Source organism: Anguilla anguilla, chromosome 1 (assembly GCF_013347855.1).
Source record: "Anguilla anguilla isolate fAngAng1 chromosome 1, fAngAng1.pri, whole genome shotgun sequence".
NCBI lineage: Eukaryota > Metazoa > Chordata > Actinopteri > Anguilliformes > Anguillidae > Anguilla > Anguilla anguilla.
Genome location: NC_049201.1, coordinates 8,429,089 through 8,456,904, shown reverse-complemented (window position 1 = coordinate 8,456,904; position 27,816 = coordinate 8,429,089). Strand labels below are relative to the sequence as shown.

General features: G+C 47.4%; 2 protein-coding genes across 4 annotated transcripts; both read left to right on the top strand.

The window, feature by feature from the left end:
* The first annotated feature begins 174 nt into the window (after window positions 1–174).
* rtf1 (RTF1 homolog, Paf1/RNA polymerase II complex component) lies at window positions 175–14,416 on the top strand. Of its 2 annotated transcripts, none has more exons than XM_035394048.1 (18): window positions 175–345; window positions 2,259–2,369; window positions 6,529–6,679; window positions 7,263–7,467; window positions 7,659–7,776; window positions 8,051–8,162; window positions 8,812–8,953; window positions 9,574–9,751; window positions 10,196–10,299; window positions 10,394–10,481; window positions 10,893–11,000; window positions 11,092–11,169; window positions 11,401–11,522; window positions 12,076–12,133; window positions 12,386–12,463; window positions 12,588–12,686; window positions 12,882–12,996; window positions 13,196–14,416. In XM_035394048.1, the coding sequence occupies exons 1-18, from the start codon at window positions 262–264 to the stop codon at window positions 13,300–13,302; spliced, it is 2,058 nt and encodes a 685-aa protein (XP_035249939.1). In that variant the 5' UTR covers window positions 175–261; the 3' UTR covers window positions 13,303–14,416. The 2 variants fall into 2 exon arrangements, with proteins under 2 accessions (XP_035249939.1, XP_035249949.1); XM_035394058.1 differs by having other exon boundaries at window positions 176–345; window positions 10,196–10,278.
* Window positions 14,417–16,712: 2,296 nt separating this feature from the next.
* Window positions 16,713–27,816, top strand: golga5 (golgin A5). 2 transcript variants are annotated; one of them, XM_035394029.1, is made up of 13 exons: window positions 16,713–16,958; window positions 18,215–18,888; window positions 19,270–19,464; window positions 19,690–19,909; window positions 20,510–20,633; window positions 21,068–21,271; window positions 22,882–23,052; window positions 24,054–24,182; window positions 25,103–25,201; window positions 25,893–26,115; window positions 26,497–26,602; window positions 26,959–27,022; window positions 27,262–27,816. In XM_035394029.1, the coding sequence occupies exons 2-13, from the start codon at window positions 18,222–18,224 to the stop codon at window positions 27,340–27,342; spliced, it is 2,283 nt and encodes a 760-aa protein (XP_035249920.1). In that variant the 5' UTR covers window positions 16,713–16,958; window positions 18,215–18,221; the 3' UTR covers window positions 27,343–27,816. The 2 variants fall into 2 exon arrangements, with proteins under 2 accessions (XP_035249920.1, XP_035249929.1); XM_035394038.1 differs by lacking the exon at window positions 16,713–16,958 and adding an exon at window positions 16,998–17,729.

Below are 27,816 nucleotides of genomic sequence, written 5' to 3'. Positions count from 1 at the left end.
CGATGGTCAATCTAGTATTGAAAGGCGGCCAAATGCAATGTTATTAGATGGTATATTAGAATAAATACAATAAATCCCATATGTGAATGATCACATCTGAAGTTCTTGTCAATGAAATTGTTCAATTTGTGACGTAACGGGTCGAGTGTAGTGCAGGCGCATGCCCAGTGGTCCACTAGCGCCTTTGTGTGGAAGACTGCGGAGCTGCCGCCGTTTCGTGCTTAGCCGAGACAGAACGCACACACACACAGGTAGATAATCATGGTGAATGTAAAGAAGCGGAAAGGACGGGTCGTTATTGACTCCGACTCAGAAGACAGCGCGAGCGATGATAATTTGGATCAGGTAAGGGTTTGCTTGGGAATATCTCATACCATCGTGTTCCAATAATTGTGGCCTGGCTTTGACGGTATAATGGAAAATATGCTTTGTGAGTTTGGGCGAAAAACACCCCGCCACGGGCCTGTCGAATCGTGGGGCTTAACCAGTCCTCTCCGGTTTGAGTTAGCTCGTTTGCTAACTCGCTAGCTACTTGATACTGGAGTCGTCGTAAAATATGCTCATTTATCCCTCGCTTAGAAGGGAAGGTTAAACGAATACTACCATTTAGAACGTTAATTCCAATTACGTCATCATCTATTTCTGTGTTGACAAAATTATTGGGAAGGAATGTGTAGCGCGTAAACATGATCCTCTGTGCACGGCTTGGTTGGCTAGCTAGCAAGCTTGCTACCTCGGTGTAGTGTTGAGTACCTTGTTAGCTAGCTATATTTTCTAACAATCACATTGGAAACGTTCGTCGCAACGTGAATACGTGAATTGGGTTGTTACTACGTGACTAGCTATTAATTTATGGAAAATTACAACAGAATAACACGGGAAGAGTAACAGTAATGCTGGTAACTGTAAATAGGTTACACTGAAATGTCTAGCTGTCTATCTAGCTTGCTGGCTAGGCAGCTAATGTTTACTAGCTAGCTAATTGCAAAGCGAGCCCAGAAGGTTTTTCATATACCAGAGTCTGCAAGGGTAAGTTTTGTTTCTGAGTGCCTAGATTTCGATTAGCCAGGTAACATCAGTTAAATAATTTACATTAAATCACATGCATCTAGCCAGCTAGTCTGTACAGCGTGTTATTTAAATGATTGTCGATTCTGGGTCAGCGTTGAGTTTGCAGTGCACGCCTCTAGCTATGATTGTCAAACATGTTGGCTGCTGTCAGTAAAAATTTTGACCTTCGTCAGGTTTATTATGTATGTTTGGCATTACATTCTAATGTGGTGCACATGCTGACAGTTGTAGTATTAGGAAGTACACTGTGGCGTGTGCATATTTAGTTTGGGAGAACCATAACAAAATGTTCTATTTTTAAACGGTGCATTGCCATTTGCCTCATCGCAAATTCAACGAGACTGTAAATAGGATTTACTTGAGTGAAATTCGGCGCGCTCTTTTTTTGCGGTCTATTTTGCACTTAGTTTATTCTTCAATTTTCAAGGTCTTCACAGTGCAAATAGGTTGCAAGAACAGGCTTTGACAAATAAGACAGAGCCTAAAGCTTAGCTTTAATTGCACATGCAAACCACTCTAATTTGTAAACACATTTAATCCAAGGATTTTTGTCAAGTGTGTCAGTGTAGTATGCCTGATGGAGACAGAGATGGACTTACTCGTTCATTACTACCTTGGCATTGAAACCTCCGTAGGTTTATAGGTGCAGTGCTTGTAGGCCATTCCATTGTTAAGGTTTTGTTTTGAGTGACATTGAATGGTCTTCAATTAATTAATAGTTGCATTTCTGACCTCAGATTAATGTGCAAATTATTTCTAACCCTCTGTATCAGGGCTGCCAAACCCTGTTCCTGGAGATGCACCATCCTGTAGTTTTCCACTCCAACCCTTAACAAAGCACACCTCATTCCACAGATATAATTTTCATTGAGCTTCTACTTAGTAGAATCAGGTGTGCCAAATTATGGTTGAAATGAAAACCTGCAGGGCGGTAGATGTCCAGGAACAGGGTTGGGTGGCGCTGCTCTATATTATGGAATTGAACCATATAGAGTGGGACTGGCTTTGGTTTCATTTCTTGGTCTCAAGTGCTTATTCAGACAATTTCGAAATACAACACGCAAATGTGTGTGAAAGCAAAATGTGGGAATCTCAGTTGGAACGTTGTTTCCAGTAAAGACGTTTTGAGGTGGTTGAAAGGAAATGTGGTGTGTTAACGTGAGGTCTTTCTCTTCTCCGGGCCACAGGAGCTACTGTCTTTAGCAAAGAGGAAGCGGGTGGATTCAGACGAGCAAGAGGATCCAGCCAGCAAGCCGGCTGCCTCCACCGACTCGGAGACCTCCGACAGCGATGATGAGGTACCGGCGATTCCCTGGTTAATGTAATTTACCTCTGTACGGTGTTGTTGCCCTGGTTTATCCTAGGTCCAAAACTGAAATGTTAACTTATAGAAAAAACGTGGCGGAGCTCCATATTGAAACGACCGTCCTATTGAAACCAGTATCAGCATTAAACCTCCAGCGCCGGCAGAATTGTCATAACACCATACGGCGGTTTGGCTGAGTATTTCTGTATTGTTTTGCTGCATTGCTTAGGTAAAGGAAAGTGTACCCTCTCTTCTGTTGAGGAATCAATACAGCCTACTAGCAACAACGTTCAGTGCATGTCTCATCCAGTTTGTGAATGGTAACATAGGGGCATGTGGGTGGGTGGTCAGAAGCCACATAACCCTGTAGTCTTTGAGTGCCCAGGATCCGAAGCTAAGTGAGACGGCGCTTGATTTTTTTTTTTGGTGGGTAGCCTCTTGGAAACCCTTCCCCCTGAATCCCATCCAGTGAAAAGTCTTAATTTATTCTGTGCTGTTCAGTGATGCAGGTAGCATTGACATTTCAAAGTAAAAACATTTATAGCTTTGCAAAAGATTTTTTAAGAATGCATGTTTTTTTTTTTTTTTTTTTTTTTTTTTTTTTGGTCTAATTTCTGAGGGCAGCGGAAATAAAGTCACATGACGTGACGCTGGTGAGACGCTTCTCACCAACTGGGCTGGGTGGTTCCTCAATGTGGGAAAGCAAGGCCTGACCATTTGCCAACCTTTGGTTCTTTTATGAGTTGTTGTTCTTGATGCTGTCTGCTGTTGTCTTTGATTGCTGCACTCATAGCTAATTGCTGGTGCCGTTGCTGCAATCAGAATTTAGAATCTGCTGTATCTTGTCTTACATTTGTGTTGCTATGGTGACTTTGATGCTTTCATTTTGAAGGCAGCAGGCATGTTAAACCTGTTTCTGGCAAATAAACACATTGGCTACAAAAATATATATAGATGGTGTTATGAAAAGTTTCTGTCATGCTCTGTAATGACATGTTTCTGTCATGGTTAGAGGAGGCAATGTCAGGGTTTTCTGTGTTAAAGCTGAGCTTGGCTGCAGGCTAGAATTATGGTCTCTACTTTTTTTTCCAGTGAAAAATGCAAAATCGTCTGATGTTGTGACCCCTTTATTCTGGAATTTCTTCAAAGAGACGAAAATGCGAGAGAAGAGTAGTAGTGTGGAAAAAGTCGGCTATGTCTGTTTACGAGGCTCAAAGTGCAGAACAACACGGTGCGGTTTCTGTTGGATGCGGTCTTTTAAATCCAGTGACCCAGTGCACCTGGCTGTCTATTTGCCACAAATCTGTCAACATCTTACTTTGTGCATGTTCTGTTCCATGTGCGGGTCAGCACGGCAGAGCTGGGGCCCGTTGCATCCCCATGGGGACAGTCTTAAATGTCTGGAACTGTTGCCAAGTTCAAAGTGTTTTTCAGGAATAAATCCAGCACTACCGTTAGGGAGGATGATGAAGAGCAGACATGCCCGATCGGGCGTTTTCTCGTGACAGGTCCTATCGCATCATCTCGCTGCGGCGCGAAGTCTGGAGGAAATGGGATCTGTCCTCAGACTGAATCTATAGACATACGAGCTTCACTGGAAGTCTTTTCGGGGTGATATCTGGGTCACTGCAAGTGCTGCCGTTACCCTTGAAAAGGTCACTCAAACGCACCTCTGAGATTTTTGTGGATCTGATTACCCGGTCTCTTCCTGTCTGCAGCCACTCCATGTGCTGCCCCCTCTCCCCCCCCCCCCCATGCGCTGCCCCGCCCCGCCCCCACAATGCACTGCCCCGCTCCCTGTGAGTAGAGATGCTGCCTGTCCTGTGGCTCTTGTGGATGCAGGGCTCCCATCACAGTTGTTGCTTTTAATTATCTGCTTCAAAACTAATCCTTTGAAATAGTTTATTTTGTGAATTGATTTGCTGCTTTGTTGCGTTTTGACAGTTTATTAGGACTCCACACGTCCTGACCCTGGCCCGTGGGTCTTTTTCAGTTTGTCTTCTCGATTTTTAATAAGATCCAGCCTGCTTATGGAACAATATTTCTGTGGCCAAATGTGCTAACTGCAAACCAAGGAAAGGCAGAAGACCCCCCCCCCCCCCCCCCCACATCAGTTGCTTTGGCTGTATTGCGTTGAGCAAAAAGTTGTTACTAGTAAGAGGATATTTCGCACTTTGCATGTTTTTCAACAGATGTGATATAGACGGTTTCCACGGGACAAGAATTTGTTGCTCCCATCAACCCCTGCTGCAGCTTCATAATTTTTTAGATGGTGCCCATCAAAACGAGCTTGTTGGTTGTTCACTGATAAAACGGAAGCCGATGGGGGGACATGGGCTGTATTATTTGTGCTGTGGACCAAATTCTGGCCGTGCCAGTGCTAACTGTGGCCGGGAGCCCCATGGGCTTATGGGTAATTGGCCTTAGTGTTTCCCTGGAAAGGCGTGCTTCAGGCAGCAGGGTTACCTCATGGTTGGGTCCTCCGGTCAGTCCAGCGCCTGTGATCTGCCTGCTGCCCGTCAGGCAGCCCCCTGAGACCGAGGTCCAGTGCTGCCTGGTGAGAAAGAGGCAGGTACTGGCTTCAGATGAATTCATTATTTCATAGTTTCATATTTGGCTTCATATGAATTCATTATTTCATAGTTGTATTTTTGGCTTCACACAAATTCATTATTTCATATTTGTATTTTTGGCTTCATACGAATTCCTTATTTCATAGTTTCATATTTGGCTTCGTATGAATTCGTTATTTCATAGTTTTATTTTTGGAGGCAAGTCTTCTCACATTTCTGGTGAGCGTAACACCATGCAGTGCAAGTGAACTATAGGCTATTCTTTTCTAAGTACATGCAGTCATGCTTTTGGGGAGGAAAGCGTGCACGTTCATGGTGATCGAGATGAACGTTATTTGGGTATGGACAGGTCAGGCTCAGTTCACACGTGCATTTTGGGCTCAAGTTGGTTTTGATGTTTATTATCAATGCATCCAGATTAAAAAAGGGGGAGGGGGGTAGTGCAGCATCTGCTGTGTATAACTGATGACCGTGAACTAATGCAGCAGACTGAGAGGAGTGTTAGCTGGCATCAACAGTGCAGCCTTTTCTGCTTGTATATTAGCTCTAGCTCAGAGTACCTTACACAGGCCCACTGATCTTCCCCTCTTCCCTACGTGCTGATCGCAGAGATTGACAATCAGATCGATGCACTTATGCAAGTATTTGTGGATTGGCACCATGCCTGCCTGATCCATAGCGTATACGTGTGTGTGCACCAGCATTTGTTTGTCAACAGAGGGCTGGCAGCGTTTAGTGCAGTCGTGGGAAAATTAGCCGGTGAGGATTGCCGTCTGAAATGGGTTCACTGTCCTGTGACGTTAGCAGGGAGCTCCGCTGCAGTGTTGCCTGTGGGCACTGAGGAAGGGGATGGGTAATGTGGCAGTGGAGCTGGAGAACTGGACAGTGGTGGTTTTTTTTTTTTTGGGAGGAGTTGAGCCACTCACTGGTGACCAGTTGAGCAGGCCTGTTCTGACTAAGCAGCGTTCTGTCTGGTGAAGCAGGGTTTCCCACAGGTTGAGAACTTATTTTGCGGTGGTCGACTCCGTGTGTGTGTGTTTGTGTGGGGGGGAGCTGGTCGACTCGTGTGACTTGTGTGTTTGCTGGGTGAGGGGTGAGCGGGGTGGCGAGCGATTGCAAACCGGGGTGGGCGTGGCGAGGGTGGCGATTCTGTGCAACACAGCGTGCTAGTTCGGTTGCTGTGACGATACAACACAAGAACATACACAAGAAGCCTCTCACCTCCTCCCATATACCTGAACGGTTCTCCTTACAGCTCACGCTATTCGCAGATTTGAACAAGCGATGGAGCACTTTGCTCTTTGGCACGGGGGGGCTGGCTTGTTCTGAAAAGACAACATCTAGCAGCATTTTGCTTTGTGTAGCTTTAATTTTATTCCAAAATCGCCAAACAAAAGAAGTCCAAAAATACAAACACTCAAACAAAAAACAAGCCCAAAAAATCGCAACCCACAACTCTTTAAATTTAACAGCCACTTTAAAAAAGAAAAAATTGTTTTAATTGTTGTTTTATGGTTGCTGTGGTTACTTGCTATGTGTACTGACGGTTGTACTCGCTGTGGTTTCCGTTTCCCTCAGTGGACTGTCGGCGGCACCAAGGCGAAGAAGAAGGTGAAGGCGGGGAAAGGCAGCGAGAAGAAGAGCGCTGCAAAGAAGCGGGTGAACAAGGCGGCGTCCTCCGGCAGCTCCGATGGAGACAGCTCCGCGGAGAGCTCCGCCCCCGAGGAAGGTGGGCAGCGCGGACTGTCACGGGGATGGGAATTTTGGGGGTAACTGGGTGTCCGACACACCCCATTTGGATCGGTGACCATCGTGACGTTGGCTCCAGAAACATTGGTTTGTTTTAAAGGGGAAGTTGGTCTGAAAATTATAAAATGAATACTTTCATGACAGTGCATAATTATGCACAGTTTGTAGTAGCATTCTGTAGTCTACAGTAATGGTTTATTAGCTTAGTACCTGGTCTCTGTCCTCTAGTGGATGTGTAAATCTCAGTCTTATGTCAGCCTGTGCTCTGCAATCAGGAATAAAGTGTCCTTTTTGCATTCAGGAGTTTGAAATTTTGTCCTTTGACCTTACTTTCCTTTTAGTGCACTGTCAAACATGCTTTCGGAAATTGTTTTTGTACTTTTGTGACCAGGGGGTTGCTCTGTATTAATGACCTGTCAATGGCTTGTTAACATCATGTTTTCATCCGGTGTTTTCTGTTAAAACCGTTTGTAACCTTATGTGAGGAGTGACCGGATCTGTTCCTGGTGTGGTTGACCTTGGTTGACCTTGGCTGACCTTGGCGGTCCCTGTGCTCCCGGCAGGCGAGGTGTCGGACTCGGAGAGCAACAGCTCGTCCTCCAGCTCGGATTCGGACTCGTCCTCGGAGGACGACGTCTTCCGCGACGGGTACGGCGACGACCTGATGGGGGACGAGGAGGACCGAGCCCGGCTGGAGCAGATGACGGAGAAGGAGAGGGAGCAGGAGCTCTTCAACCGAATCGAGAAGCGGGAGGTGCTGAAGAGGAGGTGAGCGAACTGCGGGGCGAGCCAAGAAGGGGGGGGGGGTCGCGTAGCCTGGGACAGTCCCACTTGGGGAAACCAGGAGGAGGGCACACTGGAGAAAGGGCACTTTGCTTATCTTGCCTAAATGCCACCGTTGAAGCTGTTGACACTGAAGGGTAACTGAATGTGCTCCTCCTAACACCCTTCACTGTTAGGTTTGAAATTAAGAAGAAGCTGAAAACGGCAAAGAAAAAAGAGAAGGAGGAAAAGAAGAAGAAACAGGAGGAGGAGCAGGAAAAAAGGAAGCTGTCTCAGGTTCAGGACACTCAGGTGGTGAGTCCACACCCCTAAACACCCCCCCCCACCACAAACACACACACACACACACACACACACGCCCTGCACATTGACGTGACCAATCCTAATCCACAGCACCTAGTAAGACGGTTCACTCACTTGAAAAGGTGATGTGCAGATGTATATATCCCTATATCTAGGATTCGTTTATTTAGTAAGGACATTACGGTTTCTCAGCCCTGGCCCTCCAGGAGCCAGACTGTGTAACGGGACTGGACAGGCCCATAGATTTACTGCCCATCGCCTCCAGGTTATGTCTCACAACAAGGAGAGGAGATCCAAGCGGGACGAGAAGCTGGATAAGAAGTCTCAAGCTATGGAGGAGCTGAAAGCAGAGCGAGAGAAGAAGAAGAACAGAACAGGTACCCCGCCCCCCTCCTCCCTGTTCCATCTCTTCTCGTCTCTTTCCTTATTTTTAGTCACTGTCGGTTGTTTCTGGCTATTCTGAGAATGAAACTGATGGAACATTTTGTGGAAGGGTTGTTTGGGTAGGTTTGGCAATTAGGTGAATGGATTGGTCGTGGGTGATAGTTTTATCACTAAAAGTACGGATTGGTGGTGGTAGTTTGGTGATTTGGTGTATAGATGGGCAGTGGTAGTTTGGTGATTAGATGTGTATATATAGGCAGTGGTAGTTTGGTGATTAGATGTATATATAGGCAGTGGTAAATGGTAAATGGACTGCATTTATATAGCGCTTTTATCCAAAGCGCTTTACAATTGATGCCTCTCATTCGCCAGAGCAGTTAGGGGTTAGGTGTCTTGCTCAAGGACACTTCGACATGCCCAGGGCAGGGTTTGAACCGGCAACCCTCCGACTGCCAGACAATCGGTCTTACCTCCTGAGCTATGTCGCACATAGTGGTAGTTTGGTGATTAGATGTATAGAGAAGCCGTGATAGTTTTGTGCACTGATTGGTAGTGGTAGTTTGGTGATTTGGTGTATAGATGGGCAGTGGTAGTTTGGTGGTACTGTCCCATCAGTATTTCACATTGTTCCCTTTTCCACAGCTGAACTCCTGGCAAAACGGCAGCCACTCAAAACCAGCGAGGTTTACTCCGATGACGAGGAGGAGGAAGAGGAGGATGATGATAAATCCTCCATAAAGAGCGACCACAGCTCCCGTTCTTCATCTTATGATGAGGAAGAGGAGTAAGTATCCCACAACTTTGGTGCAACCTGTCAGACTGCATGCATGCTTAAGATCAACTGCTGGACTACTAGGAGCTGTCTGTTGTTCTGAGGCAATCTCAGGCCCTCTTTTTATTTAGCTTTATAAGGCAGACACTCTGAGTTAGTGTGTCCAAGTGTCCATCCTTAATTTTTCATTTTTTAAAAAAGGGCATATTTGATACCATTTAAATACTGGCATATTTGTAGCAATACTGAATCAGTGTGTTTGCATTTTGTAATTGCTTGAGAGCAACAGTCTTGCCAGGCATTCAGATGTGACGACACGCGCACTGTCACTTGCATGTCGAATGCGGAAGAGCAATTTCAAATGTGACTCCGGTATTAGTAGTGTAAAAACAGGGATGTAAGAAAGTGAAAAATGAAGGATAGACACCTCACAGTTTATACCTTTAACGAGGGCTGGATGGGTGTGTCCGTGGATCTCCCCATAAAGGAAGGGTGGAAGGTCAGAGTGGGCAGTGTGAGTTGTGCAGGAGGTCATCTCTGGGGCGAACATGAATGCAGAACCTTTGAACGAAGCCCCGCCGGGGCTCCCCCGGTGAGTAACACGGTCCCGATCGAATTGTGCCGCGGCGCAGGAAGGAGGAGACCCCGCCGAAGTCGCAGCCGGTCTCGCTGCCGGACGAGCTGAACCGCATCCGCCTGTCCCGCCACAAGCTGGAGCGCTGGTGCCACATGCCCTTCTTCGCCAAGACGGTGACCGGCTGCTTCGTGCGCATCGGCATCGGCAACAGCAGCAGCAAGCCGGTGTACAGGGTGAGGGCCTCGCTAGCGACCCGCGCGCGCGCTAACGATGAACCGCCCCCGATCCCCCCCCCCCCGTCCCCCCGTCCCCCCATCCCCCCACTTTCAGTGTGCTGCACTGTGAACCATCGTCTCTCTCTCTCTCACGTTTACGCTACCACACATGGGCAGACTGGCTCCTCTTCTTTCTTTAAAAATATTTGGGTGAGGGGTTGGCTAACGACCCGCGCGCGCTAACGATGGAACCGTCCCTCTGAGAGAGTCCGTATCAGACCGCTTCCGGTGTGCTGCACTGTGGAACTCCCATCAGTCTCACACTTTTAGACACTGACCACATGGGCAGACTGGCTCCTACTTTTTTTTTCCCCTTGTGTTTATTTTTTTTAAATCCCTTTATCTTGTTATCACTTAAGTTTAATTTAACGTTTGTTATTTTTTATTCCCCCCCCCCCGCAGGTTGCAGAAATCGTGGACGTGGTGGAGACGGCGAAGGTCTACCAGCTGGGATCGACGAGGACGAACAAAGGCCTGCAGTTGCGGTACGCGGACCCCGGGCTCCGGTGGGTTTGGTGCGCGGCTTTGGGGCGAGGCTGTGTGTGTTTTCCCCTAACCTCTGAGGGACCCCCCCGTCCCCCCCCGTCCTCTGCCCCACAGACACGGGAACGACACGCGGGTGTTCCGGCTGGAGTTCGTGTCCAACCAGGAGTTCACGGACAACGAGTTCATGAAGTGGAAGGATGCGGTAAGCGGCGGGAAGAGAGGGAGAGAGAGATTGTGGGAAGGGCGGGGGCACGCAAAATAAAGAGATCAAGCGTATATTTTTTGGTGTCGTGCATGAGCTTATGCCTCAGTGTCATGGTCATTTACTATTTAACATGCATTTAACATGCATTCTCATGCAGCTGTATGTATAGCTAATAATGTTGATTCATAATGACAAAAACCATAATGCTTTGGTAAATGGAGGTTTTTTTTTTGTTGTTGCCATTTTTGTTTTTTGTTTTTTGCACAGAGAATTATGCACGACACTGACAGTATGAATGTGGGGGGTGGGGGTGTTATACAGTTAGGTGAAACTTATCATGGTTTAGTTATGCACTGATGCCTTTTCCCTCAGTCATTCTGTCGTTTCCCTTTCGTTTTCATTGTTCAGATGATCATGGCGGGAATGCAGGTCCCCACTTTAGATGAAATCACCAAAAAGGAACAAGCCATCAAAGAAGCCGTCAACTACAAATTCAACGACAAAGACATAGAGGACGTGAGTCGGCTCGTTGCCGTTCGTACTTATTTTACACGACGCGGTGAGTGGAATATGTGAGAGAACCCTTCTTTCCTTTCCCCGTTTGCAGATCGTCAAAGAGAAAGATCGTTTCCGGAAGGCCCCGCCCAATTACGCCATGAAGAAAACGCAGCTCCTCAAAGAGAAGGTTGTTTGAAGTGAAAAATGTTCATATTACTTCATTTTATTTATTTATTTATTTATTTATTTATTTTACTAACTACCCATGCACAAGGCCCCCTTTGAACACATGGTTGATGACTCATCCTTGAGAAACAGTGAGAAACATTGCCACTCTCAAAGTGACCTGCCATGACCTGTGTGTGTGCGCGTGCGGTTGTGTGTGTGTGTGTGCGCATGTGTCTCTCTCTCTCCTCAGGCTATGGCGGAGGACAGCGGAGAAGGCGAGAGAGTCAAACAGATCCAGGATCAGCTGAATGAGCTGGAAGAGCGGGCTGAGGCTCTGGACCGGCAGAGGACCAAGAACATCTCAGCCATCAGGTGAGAACACCACCTTTCCCTTTATAGTACATCACATTACAGTACATTACAGTACAGTACAGGCATTCGGAAGATGCTCTTATCCAGAGCATCTTAGAACCAGAAGAAAAATGCATAAATCCGGGTTAAGAGCAACAGTAACCATAGTAGTGGGAGATGAACACTCAGAGAGCAAATGTAAAGACCTAGGATCACCTGTAAACAACTTCAAACTACTATTTTTTCATTTGAAAAAAAAAACAAGAGAAATAATTGGATAATCTCACCCAGTGCCCCCCCCCCCGTCTCAGCTGAGTGTCTGTAATTACCTCTGTGCTGTGTTCAGATTTTCACTGAAGTCATTGTGACAAATTGTATAGCCTAACTGTGAGCCTGATTATGCGGGGGGTAGTCTTGCAGGCAAGTGCACAGTGCCTACCTTGAGACTGAAGGCCACGTTTAGTGGAGAGTCTGTGCTAGGTTGCGGTCGGGTCCCGGGTGTTTCGCCTGTGGGGAGAGGCGGGGAGGGCTGACCTTGAATCTTTGGCTCTGACCTCTGTCCCTCTCCGCACAGCTACATCAACCAGCGGAACCGGAGCTGGAACATCGTGGAGTCTGAGAAAGCTCTGGTGGTGAGTGACACGGGTCTAGATCCTGTGACTTGCGTTGAACAAACGAAGACTTTTAACCCTTCAAGGTGTGAGATCACAAATACGTGATTAATTGAATGTTCTAATGCTGATGTAATAAGTCACTACTAGTTGTAGAGTTCTAGAACACTGACTTGTAATTTTTTTTTTTAAAAACATTCTAAAAAACACGCTCTTGGTAAGATTAGGGGTTATAAATCTCCAGTGAAATTCTGTTCATTTCCCCCCCATCAGGCAGAAGGGCAGAACGCCAAGAACCAGCAGATGGACCCTTTTACTAGAAGACAGTGCAAGCCCACTATGGTGTCCAATGTAAGGATTGTGTATTTGACATCTAGAATAGTAATAATCTGTTTCTAAAGTCCGTCTGTGAGGAAGGGGTCACTCCTGGACTGTGTTTGACTGGTTTTTTTTGTTTGTTTGTTTTTTGGTATAGGCCAGAGACCCTTCTGTCCACGCTGCTATCCTCGCCCATCTGAACCAGAAATACGGCTCAGGTTCAGGGCAGGACAACGTTCTGGAGAAGAACAAACAGGTACGGTGCACCTGAGGGAGAGAGGGAAAAGGGAGGGAGGGAGGGAGAAGGGAGGAAGGGTAGGAGGAGGGAGGGAGGGGGTGGGGCTCAACCTCGCTGTGTGGCTGTGGCAGTGCAAAGCATGTAGATCAAGTCTTGCTGAGGATGATGAGAATGTGCATTGGCCTGAGTTTCCTCTCTCTGTTTTGTTCACAGGGACAGCTGGGTCAGAAAGACAAGGACGTCACCAAAACATCAAGTGACTTGTCTGAAGATCTTTTCAAAGTTCATGACTTTGACGTTAAGATAGACCTTCAGGTTCCTAATGCAGGTGTGGTTCATTCCTGTGTGCGTGCGCGTGCGCGTGCGTGTGTGTATGTTTGGTTTGAGTTGACTTTACATATACTTGCAAATTTTATGTGCGCATTTTAGGTATTTGATACACATCTGGCTTACTCCCATTGAAATGGCTGGGGGGGAAATATACTCTCTGACAAACAGTCTTCTGTCTTATCCTGTGTTTGCATTAGAGGCAAAGTCTCTCTCTGTGAGCTCCAACGCCCTGCCTGTGAAGGACGGCGCTCCCCGCCGGTCACTCAACCTGGAAGACTACAAGAAGAGGCGGGGCCTGATCTGAGCCCCGCCCACTTACAGCTGTCCTTGCATGTGTCAGTTGGTAGCTCTGGGGCCTCGAGGCTGGGGGCCACTCCTGTGTGTGTGTGCGTGCGTGCGTGCGTGCGTGCGTGCGTGCGTGCGTGCGTGTGTGCATGTGTGTGTGCGTCTGTGCGTGTGTGTGTGTGTGTGCGTCCGTGCGCGCATGCGTGTGTGTTCGCGTCCGTGTGTGTGCGCATGTACTGGTGTGCGTGTGTACAAGCGTGTGTCCATCCCAAAAACGGGAGAGAGGAAATATTAAAATAATCTGGCAACTTTTTTGTAAAGGAGACTTTTTAAAAAGTTGTCTAGTCTACTTGGGTTATTATGTCCAGAAATAGTACTTGGAATTGTCTCTTTTTGTTACTCCTTTTTATTTTTTATATATAATTATTTTCCTTCACAGATTTCACGGTTGTCGTTTTTTTCCTTTTTTTGTCATTTTGTTTTTTTTTTTTGGAAGGACACTGCGCTGATGGATTATAAATTATCTGTAAGAAAGACATTTTATCTGAATGACTCGGATTATTTCGCAACCTTGAAGAGGACTTTGAGATTACTAACATGGACAGTAAATGGTAATCGGAACAGGATTTCGTTTTCCTCCTCCAATGTTGGATTTTTTGTTTTTTCACCGCCCCCCTCCGCATCACACAACTACCTACATAAACTGGAGAGGATCCTTCCGCCACTCTTCACTAACCTTGTTCTCCAGTAGTTCTCTCTTGAAGAAAGAAGAGGAGACCAGGGAAGTCACAACAGAAACTTGGGTAATATCTGTCCCTCCAGGACTGTACAAGGGAAAACGCATGGACTAGAGATACGTTTTTTTTTTTTTTTTTTTTGTTTTTTTTTAATATGACACACCAATAAAAGCAAACCTGTATCCCGTGTAAAGTATTGAAAGCGTTGTTTTTCTTTTTATTTTTTTTGTTTCCCGAATCCCCACTTTGACTCCTTTTTTTTTCATTTATAAGAGAGCAGATTCTAAGTGTTTACAGGTGTGTCCTTAGTCAGTTCTCGTATTGATGTGGCATGCCATGTAAATAAGCGACTTGGAGTGGGTGCTGCACAATAAAGAGGCACTGTTTCATACCTGCTGTCTGGTTGGCTGTGTGTTTCTGTTGCTGTGGGCCAAACTGCGGCTGTCTTCACAGCACATCTTCCGATCGGTGCACTTTTTTTATATTGGATTCCTGAAATAATTTCAAAATGGCAGATTTTTCCCTCCTCTTTTTCCTCTCATCCGGAATCGGCAGTTGTGCTATGCTTTCTCGTTACCACTGCGTCACGTCCAGGGGAGGGAGCACTGCAGTTCAAGTGGGTGCCTTCCGCTGACATACTCGTCCACAAAGTCTGTGGCCGTGTGCGAAACAGCTTGCCTATTATTACAGGCAGCAGCGTAGTATAATGGGTAAGGAACTGGTCTTGTAACATAAGGGTCACAGGTTCGATTCCTGGGTAGGACACTGCTGTTGTACCTTGAGCATATATACTGAAAGCATTGTTTCAGCATATATCCAGCTGTGGAAATGGATGCAATGTAAATGCTATGTAAAAGTTGTGTAAGTTGCCTGCTGAATGCCTGTAATGTAATGTCTTGAGTATACAATTTGCACAGTTTGCAAGTTTTATACAGCTTGCATACCATAGTCATAGTGGTGAGTAAGTAAGGTGTAACGGTAAGCTGTTTTGGACACGGCCAGTGATTCTTCCCACAATGTTAGCCACACCGCGTGCGAATGCTGATTGGAGGAGAGGTGCATCGTTCATTGACTAAAACTTGGCAGCTCGTAATTGTTGGGTGAGTTGCTAGGGAGTGTTTGTGCAATGGTAGCCCAAGAAATCATGGCTTGGTGAAACCCACCCCACCCCAGCTGGACCAAGCCAGCTGGGTTCATCTACAGTGTACTCTCAGTCATATACATTACATTGCATTCACTTTGGCAGATATTCATGTATCCAGGAATAGAAAAGTGTCTTATCGCTGTCCTGACTGCAGTGGGAAACTCATTCCACCACCATGGGGATCAGAACAGACAGCTGTCTGCTAATGAACAAGCACGAAACTGTCCAGACCCACGGCGCAACTTGGCAAACTATATAGCTAGCTGGCTATGGCATGCCATGTCCTCACCTCTGTAACGTTGTTTGTTGTCCTCCGTGTGTCCATACATCTGTATCAGTGGTTGTAGCTGTGTGTCCTTAGCTCATACTCATGCATGCAGGATATCATCCATACGCGCTAACTAGGTTAAGTAAAGTAGGCAAAACTCTAACATATTAGGGTTAGCTAAAGTAACATTAGGCGATAAAGCTGTGCTGAAAAATCTTGTGCCGTTCGAAGTGGTGATTTTGGGAGATGCACCTGCGCATGCGCCCTACTGAACGAAGCACCACCTGCGCATGCGTCCTACAAAACGTCCATGAGAGAGTGAGTGACCACAATTTGCCATGCATAGCCCTCAACGGCAGTCCTGCCTGCGCGCCGTGGAAAAAACCCAGACAAGTATTTTTTATAAGGCTCAGCCTGTGATTTGGTGAGTGCTTTTATCAACCGAGCCAGTTGCCTACACGTCGTGTCCCAGGGTAGTTAACACTAAAGTAGCTGAGATCACACTGAATCATACTCACTCTGAACTGGGTCATATCTGTAAGCCCTGTGCACTGATGATCGGAATGAATTTTTCATGGAGAATTGTGTCATTAGACGTTCACTTTCCATAGAGTAATCGTACCAATTGAACGATGGTAGTTTAATTTTGTATAAAGCACGAAACATAAATTATGTATAAATAAGATTCGCATTTTGCATAACTGTGGACAGGCTTCATTCTTGAAGAACATTGCATATACGTTCGCAGTTCCATAAAATGATCCGCTTTGAATGAGCTTGTGTTTATCACTGCACGAATGGTGTTTATATTATAAGGCTCCGTCACGTTTCCTTGCTCCTGATTGGTCCTCGATTTAGTCATGACGTCACGTAAGGCCGGAAGTTAATTGTCATACGTTAAGTTGTTCTTGAGAGTTGTCTGTTCGTTCCAGGTGCAGCACTGTCTGATCAAAAATGATTACTAATAATAGTAAGTTATTCAATTCCCTTTGATATAACAGTATGAACCACACACGTTACTGTCCCGGTAAACAAGAAAACGGGCTTTTTGGGATAATAATATACACTTCACAAGCACTGCACAAAACTAGCAGCGAGAATCGTGTCCATTCTAATATTTACGGTCTGAACGGAAAATTTGCTCGGAAATAAGCTGCCGTCCAGTACCCACAGTTTGTCTACCCACAGCACTAGCCTACACTCTGAACTGAACGGATCACTGGCTCAGGCAGTACGAAAAGCTCTCTTGATTTGGGTCCTCTCGGTAGTTCCTGGTCCTGTTCCTGGTCCACGTCTCCCGGAAGTTTTTTTTCGCTTTCATCTCCAGCAATGGAGGAGGGATGAAAATACCGACTGGCTGATGAAAACTCAGACGACAGCTAGCTGATTAACTTTCCATCATCTCATTTATTTATAGGATAAGTTGCCAGCTATTTATTCAATATCGGCTGTCCCCAATCCGCGTTTGGAGTGAAGTAAACAAGGACAGCAGTTACCGAAGCCCATCGAACCAGCGGTGTAATAAGGTAGCAAGCTAACGCTAGCTGCACTTTTCCAGGTCGTGAGCCTGTGTGCATTAGCTATTGATAGCAACTGTGCAAAAAGAAGGCCTTACAAGCCAGCGGGATAGCTTGGGTGCTTGACCTGACACATTCCGCTACCTAGCTGCCCAGCTTTGATGTAATGTCAAGAACAGATTTGTGCATTATTCAATCTGCTAGCTAATTTGTACAGTGATTAGTTCTAGCTGACTTGGCTAACTTGAAGTCTAGTTTTCTCTGGTCAGAATGTAAACAAAACATGATTGCTGCTGTAGTTTGCTACAAGGCGACAGAACGAGAGGAGGTTTCAGACCACCGTATGCTCATATGACGCTGTCCAGAAACCCACAAATAAAATACGGACATAGTCGTGCAGCTGTCAAATAGCTAGCTAGCTAGCAGATTCTTACCAACAACATACCATGGCGATGACGCTATACCGAGAGACGGGCGTTGCGGACTTTTTATCCTCGCATTGACGTTTCATGTTGTGTCTGAAATAACCGCAACTGCACGGGCAATTGGTAGAGCGTGGCCGTTTTGTAGTTGGAGCTGATTACTAAGCCCTTCTCAAGCTAAATCCGGATACGCTGTGGTGGGACGACATCGGTCCTTTTCCCTCTAACGTACTAACCTGGGCACACTGCAGGGTTTTGGATGGGATAATGAGTCTAGTTATAGAGGTTTTTCAGTCAAATACAACTCTGAGCTCATTACCCATATTATATTCAGCGTGTTTGAAAGACTAAGCAAAAAGTAAGAAAATCATTTCAGATGTGTTTGTACAGTGCTTAACACTTTAATATCATTTCAAAATTACAATCCACTCATTTTAAAAGCTTGTGGAAACTTAAACCGCAAATTAGAGCACATGCTCTTTAGAAGATGTCTGCATATAGACTTCTCTATACTATAGTATTTTATACTGTAAAACCCATATTTAGAATATCTCATAATTGCTGTGGTCAGAAGATTCACTAAGCCAATCAAGGTTATTTGAAAAACCCTGAGATCCATGACTATAACTTTTGGAATCACATGAATGTTATAGTGTTTTCGGGCTTTTAGCTTAGCGTGTTATCTTCCCCCTCTTTCATTGTGAAATGCAGCAATGTTACTGCAGTGGCATGATTCTTGTCTTTGTGTACATTCCACACTCATGGAGGGAATTTTGGAAGACGGTCAGACAACTGTACCTAGATAATCATGGCAACATAGAGCAACTGTGCTCCTCCTTCCAGGTCCAGGATGTCTTGGTTTGCTGATCTGGCCGGAAGAGCGGAGGACTTCCTCAACAAAGTGGACCAAGGAGCAGCCACCGCTCTGACCAAACAACAGAGCCAGGTCGCCTCCCTCTCTTCGTCCTTCTCCTCTTCCTCCTACGACACTCAAGGCCCTGCCGATGCTTCCTCCCAGTACAGCCCTGCCGCGGAGGAGCAGCAGCAGCATGGCTACCACACTACCCATGAGCCCTCGCGGTTCATCGTCGCCGCTGCGGGCAACATCAAGAAGTCCACGGCCACTCTGCTGGCGGGGACCGCCAACGCGCCTGCGGCCTCGGCTAGCGGCTCCGGCGGCGGCGGCGGCTCCGGCTCTCTGAAGCCCTCTTCCAACTTCGTCCGGCCGAAGAAGCCGGAGCTGGACGACGAGCTCCTCTTCGACTTCCTCAACAGCTCGGACCCGGCCTCCGGCGGGAAGAGGGAGGCCAAGTGGGAGCGGCCCCGAGCGACGGGGCCCGGAGAAGGAGCGCCGCAGGCCGCTCCCGCCTCCGGCACGCCTCCTGCTCCTCCGTCCGCCTCCTCCTCCCCCCGCTCCGCCCGCGGCCTGTCCCGAACCTCCAGCCTCAGCTCTCTGTCCACCAGCACCCACAGCGTCAAGACCTCGGAGGACAGCTCTGCCAAAGAGCCGAGCCAAGGTAGCACTCAACGAGACGGAGATGGAGGGCCTTGCTTTTGGCCTCATTTCTTAAGACTGCATTGTCAATTTGTCATTGACAATGACTTAAGTGGCTAAGTTCTGACCAAATTTAAAAACAAGTCGTGATTGCTTTCCTGATTCTATAAATGTAGTTTTTCCATTTGTAAACAGAAGCTGTTGACATTTTGCGTAGTATTTAATGAATACAGTTTCCTGAATTTGCTGGTATCTGAAAGTTAACGGATGCATGGTGTCCCAGTGTGAACAGGTGTAAGGCCGTTAGCATACACGCAGGTAAACGCTGCTGTGTTCTCACTGAGGTCTCAGGGAACTGTGTGGCTCAGTTTGGTGCTTCTGCCCGTCGCTCTCGCCCCGGCAGATACGCCGGAGAGCTCAGACTCGGGCCTGGCGGGGCCGCTGGAGCAAGCGGCGGAGGAGTCGGTGCCCGTGGAGGAGCCGCAGAGTCAGGTTTTGTCCAGCCTGCGTCTGGAGAACCAGCTGCTGCGCAGTGAGGTGGCCTCCCTCAACCAGGAGATGGCCTCGCTCATCCAGAGAGCCAAAGACACGCAGGAGGGTAGGGGATGATGGAGGGTCACGGGGAGGGTTTACACAAGCAAACCTCTATGGTTCACTGCATTTCACATTGTTTGAATGTATAGTTTGACACAGTAATTGAAGTTATCTTACTGTTTCTAGTGGAGCAGTTTGCAATAGAGAATGTTGCATGCATTGTTGTTCGGGGCGGGGAAATCTGTAGTGTAGTGATGGCCCTGATTGGTGAACTCCTCCTGTCCCTCAGAGCTGAACCAGGCCCGAGCGCGTGCTGACAGGTGGAACTCGGACCAGTCGCGAACAGACCGCTCGGTCAGAGATCTGAGGTCGCAGGTCGATGACCTCACGGAGGCCCTGTCGGCCAAGGACGGGCAGCTGGCCGTTCTGAAGGTCCGCCTGGACGAGGCCGACCAGCTGCTGAAGTCCCGGAGCTCTGCCCTGGAGGAAGCTCAGTGTGAGAAGTCCAGGTGAGCCACTGCCTGTGTGGGCAGGGACCGCCAGGGAAGCAGCCATAGCTTCAATCCAAGGGCATAGACTTTCTGAAAAGCATTGTTCTTATCTGAATGGTGCCATCTTACCGCTGTGACAAAACATTCCACCTTTGTGACAAAATGTGGATGATTTCTACTTCATACCTGCTGTGCCTGTACACAGAGGGAAATCCTATTTCCTATACCAAAATGTTATTTTTATCAAACTGAACTGTGTATTTGTATGCATAATTTACATTTGGTTTTTGTACAGTGTATGCAAATATCCAACAGGTTTCACTGATTTAAAACTCTAGTCTGCTTAGACTGGAAGCAATGTAGCCCAAAGCAATATTCAGAATACATTTTAATAACACGTTCAGTTTTTTTATTTTTTATTTTAATGGGCCTGAGGCACACTTCATGAATTCGGGGTCACATTAGGGAAGAACTGTAGCCCCTTTAAAATTCACAACCTAACACGCCATGTGCTGCATTCACTTGGCCATCATTGTATTGAAATTGCTTATTATTGCTTATTGTTATATATGGTGGTGGTAATGGGATGTCATGCATGTTGTCCTGTTTCTGTGGCAGAATCCTGCAGGACCACACAGAGGGGAATAACCTGCACTCCCAGGCCCTGCAGACCCTCCAGGAGAGGCTGAGGGAGGCCGACTCTGCCCTCAAGAGGGAGCAGGACAGCTACAGGAAGATGCAGGTCTGGTCTGGAGTCTTTTCTGAATGCTTCTCTTCCAGTTTTTTTTGCCTGGACCGCAACAGCGGGGCCAGCCCTATACACGCAAATGTGTGAGTGATGAAGTTACACCATTGGTCGGCCGAGTTATGAAGTTACACCATTGGTCGGCCGGATGAAGTGTGTTAGGCCCAGCCATATACTAGGTTTTGACCTGGCCTTGTTTTGCCTCGGTCGGGACTGTCCAGTCGTGTTCATCAGAGCTCACTGCTGCAACCTCCACTTTCATTTGGGAAGAGCATGGACCGGCATGTGCTCTCCTCTGTAGCATGTGATGTCTGCCACGGTTATTACGTACTAACTGCACTTTTTAAGTCATGCTCGCACAGGCATGAGTCGGAGGAAGTCTATTTGAGTGCAGCTTTGTCCCTGACTGACTGTGTTTTGGGGTTTCGCAGAGTGAGTTCGCGGAGCGGCTGGGGAAGGTGGAGGCGGAGCGGCAGGCCCTGGCGGAGGTGGTGACGGGGGCGGATCGGCGGGGGACGGAGGACCGGCGCAGGGCTGAGGAGCTCCAGCAGCAGGCGAAGAGCGCCCGCGCCGCGGCTGAGGCGGCAAAGCAGGAGCTGCAGGACTACAAACACAAGGCCTCGCGCATTCTGCAGGTACACAACAGGACTACAAACACAAGGCCTCGCGCATTCTGCAGGTACACGACAGGACTACAAACACAAGGCCTCACGCATTCTGCAGGTACACGCCAGGACTACAAACACAAGGCCTCGCGCATCCTGCAGGTACACGGCAGGACTACAAACACAAGGCCTCGCACATTCCGCAGGTACACAACAGGACTACAAACACAAGGCCTCGCGCATTCTGCAGGTACACACCAGGACTACAAACACAAGGCCTCGCGCATTCTGCAGGTACACACCAGGACTACAAACACAAGGCCTTGCGCATTCTGCAGATACACGCTAGGACTACAAACACAAGGCCTTGCGCATTCTGCAGGTACACTATACGCCTACAAACTCAAGCTCTCCTGATTTTATCTCAGCCGGAAAGTGGAAACAACTTTTCTGTGCCTATTCCCCTACTTTTACCTATGTAATCATCCGGGATGTGTTTTATCTTTGTAATAGTTTTGGATGTATTTTGTCTCAGTAACTGCATTTGATCACGTAGCTCAGTATCAGCTAAAAAGCGTCATGGCAGAAGTGTGTGGGGTGGTTTATGTGCTATGCTCTGCTGGGTCAGTAGCTGTGGATGATGTATGGTGCTCTGCTGGGTCAGTAGCTGTGGTTGATGTGTGGTGCTCTGCTGGGTCAGTAGCTGTGGTTGATACGTGGTGCTCTGCTGGGTCAGTAGCTGTGGTTGATGTGTGGTACTCTGCTGGGTCAGTAGCTGTGGTTGATGTGTGGTGCTCTGCTGGGTCAGTAGCTGTGGATGATATATGGTGCTCTGCTGGGTCAGTAGCTGTGGGTGATACGTTGTGCTCTGCTGGGTCAGTAGCTGTGATTGATACACGGTGCTCTGCTGGGTCAGTAGCTGTGGTTGATGTGTGGTACTCTGCTGGGTCAGTAGCTGTGGTTGATGTGTGGTGCTCTGCTGGGTCAGTAGCTGTGGTTGATACATGGTGCTCTGCTGGGTCAGTAGCTGTGGTTGATACGTGTTGCTCTGCTGGGTCAGTAGTTGTGGTTGTTACATGGTGCCCTGCTGGGTCAGTAGCTGTGGGTGATACGTGGTGCTCTGCTGGGTCAGTAGCTGTGGTTGATATGAGGTGTTCAGCTGGGTCAGTAGCTGTGGGTGATACGTGGTGCTCTGCTGGGTCAGTAGCTGTGATTGATACACGGTGCTCTGCTGGGTCAGTAGCTGTGGTTGATGTGTGGTGCCCTGCTGGGTCAGTAGCTGTGGTTGATGTGTGGTGCTCTGCTGGGTCAGTAGCTGCGGTTGATACGTGGTGCTCTGCTGGGTCAGTAGCTGTGGGTGATACGTTGTGCTCTGCTGGGTCAGTAGCTGTGGGTGATACGTTGTGCTCTGCTGGGTCAGTAGCTGTGGTTGATATGAGGTGTTCAGCTGGGTCAGTAGCTGTGGGTGATACGTTGTGCTCTGCTGGGTCAGTAGCTGTGGTTGATATGAGGTGTTCAGCTGGGTCAGTAGCTGTGGGTGATACGTTGTGCTCTGCTGGGTCAGTAGCTGTGGTTGATATGAGGTGTTCAGCTGGGTCAGTAGCTGTGGGTGATACGTGGTGCTCTGCTGGTTCCTCCAGTCCAAAGAGAAGCTGATCAGCAGCCTGAAGGAGGGCTCGGGATTGGAGGCCCTGGAGGTGGGCGGGGCCGGGGCCCTGGAGCTGGAGGAGCTGCGGCACGAGAAGGAGCTGCAGAGGGACGAGATCCAGAAGCTGCAGGGCCAGCTGCAGACGCTCCGCGCGGAGATACAGGTGAGTGTGCGTGTGTGTCTGTGTGTGTGTGAGTGGGTGTGTGTGTGTGTGTGTGCATGTGCGTGCGTGCGTGTGTGCGTGTGTGTGGGAGTTTGTGTGTGTGTGTTTCTGTGTGTCTGTGTCTGTGTGCACGTGTGGAATCTGAAATTGGTAATGAAAAAATGTAGAGAATACTCTGTTCCCATTTTACTGACATGGAAGGTCTGTGCGCTTTGTGGCATTTCTGACGGGGTATTTAGGATGATTAGGAGCCATTAAAATGGAACACTGTAATCCCAAATATAAAAAATGTGCTCATCAAGATCGGAATGACGTGAGTGAACTGACAGGTTATTATTCATCAGACACAGAAAATTCACACCGAGCTACGCATTGAAATCTGACTCAGAACTGTGAGTATTTTTGAGGCTGTGCTATATTTAGTAGAGAAGAGGGAGAAGCAGCCAGTGCTGTCCTTGAATGGAGTATTAAAAAATGACTAATAATGGCACAGGGAAGGCTAAATTAGGCATGCGGCACTGAGTTTGGCCAACATCCCCTTTTAATTATATAAAAACAAAAAAGAATTACAATTTGAGGGGAGAAATTCACACCTTCTTCACGGGTTCTGCAGTGTCAAGGTGAAGAGATCATGAGGGGGGTGATGTCAGTGCAGCACAGTCATGGGAACAGATAGTTATTTATCGTTAAACTTCATTTCTATTTCCATGGCCATTTCCTGTCCTGATGTTTATTATCATCAGTTTTATCTGTTTTATCTTTGATTATGTTCTCTGACTCTTTTCTTCCGGTCTATCTATGTGTGCTACTTTCTCTGTGTGTCCACCTTTGTGGGTGTCTCTGTGTGTGTGTGTGTGTGTGTGTGTGTGTGTTTGTGCGCATGCATGTTTGTATGTGCATGTGTCCCTGTGTGTCTGTGCGTGTATGTGTGTTTTTGTGTGTATTATGTGTGTGTGTGTGTGTGTGTGTGTTTTGGGGCCTCCCTCCATGCTGTACCCCAGGACCTGGAGTCGCAGGCACTGACCGAGGCGGAGTCCTGGAGGGAGCAGCTGCAGGAGGCGCAGGACCAGCAAGCGGTCCAGGCCCGGGCCAAGCAGGAGGTGGAGGCCGAGCTGGAGCGCTGCAAACAGGTGAGGAGGCGCGGGGTTCATCGCTCTCTAGCGACCCCCGCTGGTCGATCGGGTGCCCGGGGACTGTGTGCTAAAGCCTTGTGTGAAAGGTCTTCCTCCCACTCCACCCTACGCGTGCTTAGCTGTTGTCTGTGGTGTGAAAAGAAGCATCTGGTGACACCATGTTTTTCAGAGGAGAACCATGCATGTCTATACTCTCCTGAATCAGCAGTGAGTGAGCGAGCATGACTGCAGCTGTGGTTGCAGATAATTGGACGTTCCAAATTAGGGTGGGAATTGGGTTTGTACAGCTCCACGTTGGGTGCCAAATTTATAATGTTTAAAAAAAGGAAGGGGCAAGTTGGAACAGAAGGAACGGGAGGTTGCTTTATTGAGTGGAAGATGAAACAAAGAAGTTTGTTTTCTTAAAGCTGTTATAATTTGCCCATGGCATTATTGAGAGGCAGTTTGCCGTGTTGTCTTTGGTCTAATTTATTTATTTTTTAAATAATAGCATTTTGGCTTTCACTCCTGTTCTGTTGGTAAAAATATAGATTTTTCCGTATTAAAATGAAGTAAAGATTACAAGGTTTTTGTGCCCTCTGCTGGCTAAATTGGAAAGGTGGCATTTGTACATGTACAATAAGGAATGTTTAGATTCATTTTATCATGTTTCAAAATGAATATTTCTTTCTGGATCGTTCCGCTTTCAGTGTTAGGTATTTAAGTATTTCTTTTCTCGAATGTCTCGAAAATAAACATTTTATTGCTTTTCAAATGAAACCAAAAACAGCTGAGCCAGAAATAATGTGTAAGGAAACTGGTTGCGTAAATGCAAAGAAAGCTTGCATAATCTGCAATAACGGTGCACTAGGTTACCTTCAGAGGGTTTAGCACTGTTAACCTTGCCTTGTGTGTGTGTGCACGCGTGCATGTTGCAGGAGCTGCAGTACTTGGAGGAAGAGCAGCACCGTGCTAAGAGCACGCTCCAAAGCCGGATCAAGGACAGAGAGGACGAAATTCAGAAACTCAGGAACCAGGTGAGACTCTCTGCCTCCCCTCTATTTACGCCACGTTTCTGTGAAGCGTGGAGCGGCTCGGTGGCTCATCCTGCTAAGGCACTGGTCCAGTGCACGGATGAGCCCCACAGTCTGCTGTCGATTCTGGGCCCGTACCGGTGCTGACCGTGGCCAGCAGCCCTGCACATTTGGCTCCGGTGTTGCCCAGAGTCGCCACACCTCGTTACGCACCAGGGATCCAGGGAGTCCTCCTGATAAGGTTCACATAGCGCCTTTATCTGACTCATCTGTGTGAGCCTGACTCGAAAACTGCTGTGTGATGAGCAAGCAAGCCATCACCTGCTTCTGATGAGTTCACACCCTGCTCTCACCTGACTCCTTAGGAGAGGTTGTGAATTTCATTCAGATTTGGTAAAGAAAAGGGGCAAAAAGCATTAAAAAATGTCCCTATATTTCTAGCACCTAAATAGGTGAAAGAGGGTATACGTTGCATTCCTCCTGCAGGATTATGTGTGGGTGCAAACACAGAAAAAGTTTGTCTTCTAATCGCATAGTTTCTACTGATTTGAAATCGTAGTGCTGCTACAAGCTGTTTTTCAACATCTGAAATATCATTCTCAGGTTGACAGTTTACATTTTTGTCTAACACTTTTTGGCCCTCTTCTCCTCCCGTCCCCCATCCCCTCCCACCCCCCTCCCCATGCCTGAGCAGCTGACCAATAAGACGCTGAGCAGCAGCAGCCAGGCAGAGCTGGAGAGCCGGCTGCACCAGCTGACGGAGACGCTGATCCAGAAGCAGACGATGCTGGAGGCACTGGGCACGGAGAAGAGCTCACTGGTCTTCCAGCTGGAGCGGCTGGAGCAGCAGCTGAAGACCCTGCAGGGCGGCCAGGCCAACGGGCCCGCCATCAACATGAGCGGCGTGGAGGCGCCAGGTGAGGCCAGCTGGGCGCCACAGGAAACGCATCATCTGGCTGCAGGAAGCGTCCAGCTGTATGAATAGATGTAAATGTAATCTGTGCAGGGGCTGCTGGGTGGCTCATTCGGTTAAGGCCCTGCGCTGCCCCACGGTCTCGGACTGAATCCGGACTGTGCCAGTTCCGACTGGGCAGTGCTCCATAAAGCAGCAGGTTGTGTTCTTGTCGCCCAGGGTATGGGAGAGTTCAGTTGGTTTGGGGTCTGTGTTCATTGCTATCTAGCTTCCCCTTGCAGGTTGATCGAGTGCTCTGCCCCACATTAGGTTCCAAATTCATATATAGAAAATAAATGTAACCAATGGAAATGAACCCTTGAAATGTTGTGCGTTTGTCCTGCAGGCACACGCATGCGGAACGTGCCGGTCCTCTTCAACGACCACGAAGGCCCGGGGGCTGGCATGTATGGGAAAGTGCGCAAGGCAGCGAGCACCATAGACAAGTTCAGGTACCAGGACCCCTATAAAAACCAGTCTAGCATTTGCTTCCCTTTTATGTGTAGTTTACCACTTTCAAACTGTGATTTTTGTTTGTAATTTATAAATAAAAATTGTAGTGTGTAGTCTCTGCTGCCGTTTTCCTTTGTGAATGCCCTGTGAAAACTGCATTTTAAAAAATAATTTTCTTTCAAATAATAATTTTTTAAATTATTGAATTGTGCAAATTTCTTTGTAATGTAGCCTATTGTATAACAAGGTTATTACCTCTCCTGAAACTCAGTTTATTGTTTATGATAAAGCCATCAGATACATGTACTCGCACCACATTTTGGCATGATTGACCGTGATCTCTGAATCCCTCCAGCATCCGGCTAGGAATCTTCCTGCGGCGCTACCCCGTGGCCCGGGTCTTTGTAATTCTCTATATGGTGAGTGCTGATGTTTACGCAGAGTTACTCATGCCTGGTGTTATATTTTCTATCACGGCGTTGCCTTTCTAGGGGGGGTCTTGCGTCTTTACCTCGTGTAGAGTGTGTTGACAGTTTGCAGGCATGCTGTTGCTGTCGACACACTTTAATTTTTCTCCAGCTTTCCCATTGAAGGTGCTGTTTGAATGCCTGGTGCTGGCGAGGAACAGCTAAATGAGGCCCACATGCTTGTATTTTAGGCACTACTGCACCTGTGGGTGATGGTTGTCCTGTTGACGTACACACCCGAGATGCACCATGACGACCCTCACGGAAGATAGAAGAGACCGAACGACGGGGGAAGCTGGGGTTAATGAAGCTTTTAAAATCCGCCAGATCGAATCCGTTGATTTGACTTGAAGCGTAAAAATGAATGATGAATATCCTGTTGAGATATGAGCGAGCTGCTGAACTTGGACTCGAACTTTCCTGCGCGGAGCTGGTACCTGCAATTTGCACACACCTGTTACGGGATTCAGACCTTACATGTTATTTTTTTTGTTTTCTTCTACCTTCTCCTTCACCAAATATGATGTTCTCACTGACAAATGGAAGCATGAAAATTTTACAGCATTTAACTTGTACATGGTTCCCAGGTAATACAATACAAATTGGAGACTTTCTTGCTTCTTTTTTTCCCCTAATTTAACTTTTAAATTTCATTTATTATTTTGTTTCTTTCTTCTATACAGATTGTATTTCTTAACTTTAATTTAACTTTTAATAAACATTGCAACAGACGTAGTGAGAACACA